Source organism: Hipposideros armiger, unplaced genomic scaffold (assembly GCF_001890085.2).
Source record: "Hipposideros armiger isolate ML-2016 unplaced genomic scaffold, ASM189008v1 scaffold_47, whole genome shotgun sequence".
Classification (NCBI taxonomy): Eukaryota; Metazoa; Chordata; class Mammalia; order Chiroptera; family Hipposideridae; genus Hipposideros; species Hipposideros armiger.
Window position 1 is genome coordinate 1,035,002 of NW_017731397.1, and position 6,000 is coordinate 1,041,001.

At 32.7% G+C, this 6,000-nt stretch overlaps 1 protein-coding gene across 2 annotated transcripts in view; it reads left to right on the top strand.

Moving 5' to 3' along the window:
* Positions 1-4,643, top strand: part of SNX10 (sorting nexin 10) — a 59,565-nt gene extending 54,922 nt beyond the window's left edge. For both annotated transcript variants that reach the window (XM_019639970.1, XM_019639971.1), the window contains 2 exons: positions 2,170-2,382; positions 2,838-4,643. In XM_019639970.1, coding sequence (XP_019495515.1) covers positions 2,170-2,382; positions 2,838-2,919 — 295 coding nt within the window. In that variant the 3' untranslated portion in view covers positions 2,920-4,643. The remainder of the gene's footprint in view (positions 1-2,169; positions 2,383-2,837) is intronic.
* Positions 4,644-6,000: the final 1,357 nt, after the last annotated feature.

Consider the following 6,000-nt stretch of genomic DNA (forward strand, 5'->3'; position numbering starts at 1 on the left):
ACATCAGAACTGTGCCTAAACAGATGTACTGTTTTTGAACTCTGGGCCTGTGTGGGTGTCAGATGTTCCCTCCCCAGACACATCTCCCTCCCGCTTTTCACCTGTGTGTCCTCCAGATGGCAGCATTAAGCAGAAAACACTGGGAAATAATGAGTCTAATGTACAGTAAAATTGGAAATTGAATTATAGCTCAAGAAAAAAAGACAGTAGCCTTGAGGTCCCGATCACCCTAGACTCTGATCACTTTTGTTTGCTGTACCCATGTGTTAGGTTACTAGCAAGTTAATAACAGCGCGTGAGCAGTTCAAGGCTCAGTAGAATTGCTTTAGACGTGAAATAAAGCTAAAATGAATTTGTGTCCAATATCATTGGCATTAGTGCTCATTACTTTTGTGGTGTAATGCCTTGAACCATCTAAAATCAATTTTAAAGATTACCCATTATTTTATAAAGAAAATAAAACACATTTCCAACAGAAACAAAGCAGTAAGTATAATCCTATGAACAGTTACTTGCACCATGGCTGGCAGGAAACCACTGACAGAGGGACACAGGAAACACTCCGTTCAGACTTCACAGCGAACGCAAGTTAATATTAATGGGTTGTTGCCATATAAATCTTGTCTTGATTTTGAAGTATTTAAAACAAGAGTGGTAAGCATTCATAAACGTAGAAAATAAATCTCGAAGAGTAGTAACAGGAATTTACTACTTGTGTTTGGTAAACTCATCTTTATCATGTGATATGGTCATATTGGAGAACCCAGGGCAGACGACATGGAGGGACAGGAAGTATAATATTTAGCTGCTTCGCTTGAGATTTTGGCCTTGTAAAAAGCCCAAGGGTTTTCCTTTTCCTTTTCATGGGCCAGTAAAGAATATTTTCTTGAACTACATTTGTAAGCCTATTGAAACAAAAGGGACGGCTAGTGGATACTGTGCATTTTTAGATGTTTGCCTTCTTGAAAAAAAGTGTTTTATTTTGAAGAAAAGGAAATATTCTAATGACCTTGGATTTTAAATAAATTGATATGAATAGCTCAGAGATTTACTTTTCTAATTACTTGTTAAAAAATGCAGAGCATGACGTAAGGTTCATTTGGTCTGAAATACGTAATCTATTTTTCATAGCTCTCTATATGAAAAATCCCATGTCGGGCAAAATTATACTTGAGTTTAGGTGTTTTAGTTTTTGTCTCCTATATCTGGTCTTAGTATCATTATTGAACTATTAATAGAGACTAAATTATACAAAAAATCTTTTGCTAAAAAGATAAAAAAGCTTTTATTTAAATATAAGGGTGTACTCTGACTTAATTTCCTGTTCTAAGGCATGCATCTCAGAAAAAAAACACAATCACTGATAATACGAATTTGAGCATGTGAGATTTTGCTTCAGGGTAGTTTTTACTCCTCCCTGTAGTTCTGAGGCACTAGTTGAAATCTGCCTTCTCTTTGTAAACTTGTATCTTGAACGTGGGAAGGCTAGTATATACTTATCACAAAATTACATTTTAATTATATATATGGTAAAATTGGCTGCAGCAATTTTATTTGGCGGCTCATTTTAACAACATAGAATTACATAGTGCCGTGGAAGATTCTAGAGAAATTTTTAGTCAATCTTTGGTGTTAAAAAAAAAGCTACTCTCAACTGAGGCCTTGTAAACTTGTATATAAGCGTACTTGTAAAGTTTTTTTTTTAATAAAGAAATGTATTGACTTTTTAATAGAATTTTTATTAGTGATTGAAAGTTTTGATGTTTCCTGACAGTCTAGCCAAAAAAGATCACAGGATTGACATGCTGGTTAGCAGTCAATTTTTTTTTTAAGTAGAATAAATTTCTATGACTACATAAGCAAAATATTTCCATAATTAATCCACATGGTCATAACAGATGGTTAAATTGAAGAAATGTCCTTGAAGTTATTCTTTTAACAGATGTTCTTAACTATTAGCTTCATGTTTTTACTCACCTAAATTTCCAAATAATTGAATAAAAGTTAATATATGCTTTCATCCCTTTAATAGGCAGAGTCCATAATTGCTGTAAAGTTTGCCACAGTAGAGGAATTACCTTGGTGGCACATTTCTAGTGTTTTTCTCTCTCCTACTCTATAATTGTCCATCCCCGTTCACCGATTATTTTCCTTTTTTCTCTTACACAGGGTCCTACAGAATGCACTTTTGCTTTCAGATAGCAGCCTTCATCTCTTCTTACAGAGCCATCTGAATTCAGAAGACATCGAGGCATGCGTTTGTGGGCAGACTAAGTACTCTGTAGAAGAAGCAATTCACAAGTTTGCCTTGATGTACAGACGTTTCCCTGAAGAAGATGAAGAAGGAAAAAAAGAAAATGATGTAGATTATGACTCAGAAAGGTATTTCCTTGCGTTACGATTTACGGTATGCGGATTTATATAACACATAGTGCATACAGGCACGCATATGGATAGATACACACACTTCACTTTTTTGTTGATGTAATACTAAGATAATGAAAAAATTAATTGACTGAGATTTTATTGAGCTGTGACAGCTCATCATAGTAGTCTTCACACACACCTCCACACTGAATTAATGAATGCAGTAGAAATTCAATTATCTGCATTCTGATTATGTGACTTTCATTTAGTCAGACTTGAATTATTCGCGTTTAAATTATCTAGCTAAAAAAATATCCAACTGCACTCCAAATGGCTAATTAAAAGTCCAAATTTCCTGTCTCTCTTTGTGACTGGAGATAATTAAAGTTCTCCTCTGTTACTCAGGCTTTGAGTGTGTTGTGAAAACCAATTTCCTCTTTTTATTATTTTCCCCCTCTCTTCTTTTCCAGTTCATCCTCCGGGTTTGGACATAGTAGTGATGACAGCAGTTCACATGGATGTAAAATGAACACAGCTCCGCAGGAATCCTGAAAAATAATTCTAATGTTACTATCTTAGGAATAGCAAATTATGTCCAGTCATAGAGAAGAACGCTTGCTAATGATATATTCTTACCTAACGCTCATTGTCATGACATTAGGTATTTAAATTCTTCAAGATGTTGGGTTGTTTATTAGTGATATTTTTATGTTGTCTTATTTTGGCTAAGCTTCTGTAGAAAGCTAAAAGCCTGTGAATGCAACACTCTCCTTTATAGGCCAACATTATTGGTAAAACAAGACCCTGCCCTCAAATGAAATGATGTATATGTTTAAAAAACCCTAGTTGGTTTTACTGAATTTGAAAAGATAGGTAAATAGGTAGCATTTAAAATCCAGAAAGAGCATTCCTTCATGTATCAATGGGGCAGTGTTGCCGTAAACACAGCATGTGTGAGCTCCACCACTAAGAAGACTGACAGCGGAGACCAGACTGCCTTGGTTCAGACATGTGGCTGGTATTTTGTGGGTACCTCCCCTGCACTGGGAAAACACTTTGCTTTTGGGTGTTTAAAATATTTTTGAGTGTTTAACCTTTTCGGTATTGTACTTCACACTTAGATGGGAAATGTATCTTACGAATAGAGACATGTTAAAGTAATGTTTACATCTTAGAAAAAACAGAAATAGTGCTAGTAATTTTGCTTATACTTGCAATACATAGATGCAGAAATACAGTTTCATTGTCCCAAATCGGCTTTAACACATGGTTTCCAGGAAACAAATCATTTGTTTTCATTATCATTGCATAATTAGAATTATAGGTTAATGATTTATTTTCTGACTAAATGTGCAGTTTCTTATCACTAGATAACTTTCAGTGTCAGTGGTGGTTACTTGTTACTTTAAGTTAGAAATAGGATCTTCTAAAAATTAATAAATTTAATTTTACCAATAAGTATTCCCATAATTTAGAAAAGAATAGCAACTTGCTAATTTCAGAATTAATTATTCATTTTTAAAAGCCCTTTCTTGTTAGGCATCTGCTGGAGAATTGTTATAATTTAATAAAGTCTTTTTTTTTTCAAATGGCCCAAAGAGAAAATGTCTTGGGTAAACTACATTGAACTTCAAATTTCAGATGAGGTAGCATTTTCTTGAGATAACTAAGTTTCTTCCTTGTTGAATGGTACAAAGTACCTCTGAAACTAACAGGAAACTATTTTTACATAACTGGGATGACTTGTTGCTTTAATTAAATGGTACCTCACCTCATTTTATTTTAACTAGGAGTTTTAAAGTTATTGTATTAAAAAGTCTTTGAAATGCTTGTAACTAAGAAGCAACAGAAAAAAATTTAGAATAAGAATGATTTCCATCAATTCTTGTGTTTTGTTTAGTCTAAGACATTATTGAACATTTGCAAATATTTTGATATAATGTATGCTGAATCTTGTTACTTTATCATCTAGGACTCCTTATTTGAATACTGGAAAAAAAAAGATTTAGCAGTTTCTTTTTTATCTTGCTAACATGTAAAGTCTGCCATACAGTCATGTAAGAGCGATCCCCAGCTCCTTGGCAATATGTATTTGAATTTCACATTATTTCTGTTATTCAGCAGTTTTGAAAAGCATGCAATATGCCACCAACTGTCATATTATTTTTATATAATGTAACAGGCACCAAAATGGATAATAAGTAATGCCTAATTCTGTGGTATGTAAACTACACGAGATCATTGTTTTCACATTAAACATGAAAAAGTCAACTTTAGTTTGTTGGATCACTTATTTTATACAAAAGAATATATTTCTTCTGACTTAGACTTAAATTCAGTGTGTTTGAATGATTGGTAATTTATAATGAAGAACTTTGGTAAAATTTGCTTTAATAGTCACTCTAGATGTACACTTTTGAGGCTTTTAGCCTTGGTTTGGTTGTTTTTGAAATCTAAGCACTGGCTTGTTAAAACTGATGCCCAGCAGCTGAGATATTTAGATGAACTTCTGCCCCCCATGGCTTTCTTGCTTTGTTCAAGTCTCTGTTTTTCTCTGGAGTATGTTTATAAAGCTTTCTTTAGGAAAAGAAAATAATTAGTTAAGTAACTAAACTCAATTGAGTAGCTGTTTATTTAAAACTTTTTAATGTAACTTAAAGAATTCTAATCTTGGGTGTTTTATGATTTACATACATCGAAACTGTATTCCCCAGGCTAATTCTGAAAGTGTAAACTATGCACCTATAAAACCAGTTTATGTGTTTTGTTTGAGAACTGGATTTATGTATATAACCCAAAGGTGTCAACAATGAAAGTCAACAACCTGTTACTTAGAGCTTCTTTTAAAGTCTCACTTGGAAAAAGGTGATTTAAATTCTAGTTAAAACTTCAAGTTTTAAAGTTTACTACGGAAAAACAGAAATGTTTATCTTTAAGTAGTTCTGTCCCTTAAGATATTAAGTAACTTGCAGGAGCTTTTCAAGCTGAGTTCACATTTTATTGAATAATTAAATACAAACAAGTGATATGCAACAACCTTAAAATTTATTTTATGACTATTAAGAATTTAAAATTATTTAGCCTAGCCACAAATACCATTATAGCCAACAGTAAATTGAATGTTGTTTTGAACTCAATTTATGTTTTTTTGGTGCCTTATGGATTCACCATTATTGACTACTGTGGTACAAATAAGGTTTTCAGTATTTCAGCTATAAAGGAAGACTTCTTCACAAAAGGCCTCTAAACTGTTAAGACAAGAATAACAAAACAAAAGCTTATTTTCTTTCTAAATAGTTTCCCTCTTAATATTTAAATTACTTTGTTGGTATCCTATGAATACAATGCAGCATCTCTTCAGCAGAGGAAAATTTACTTCAATACAATTTTCTGCTTTTGTTTAGAACACAGACCTTTTGTTACTTTAGTATATATAAACACAATTTCAAATACAAAATGCTGTCTGAAATTAGTTATTGCAATTTGACATTCAAACCATAGATACAATTTTCTTTGCAAATAAAGGTCATAAGAAATGAATATTTTAATAGAGTGGAGTTAGAAAATTTTAGAAGGATGTAAATAAGCAACAATTTCTTTTAAATTTTGCAATATTTACAAAGGCTTTGGCTC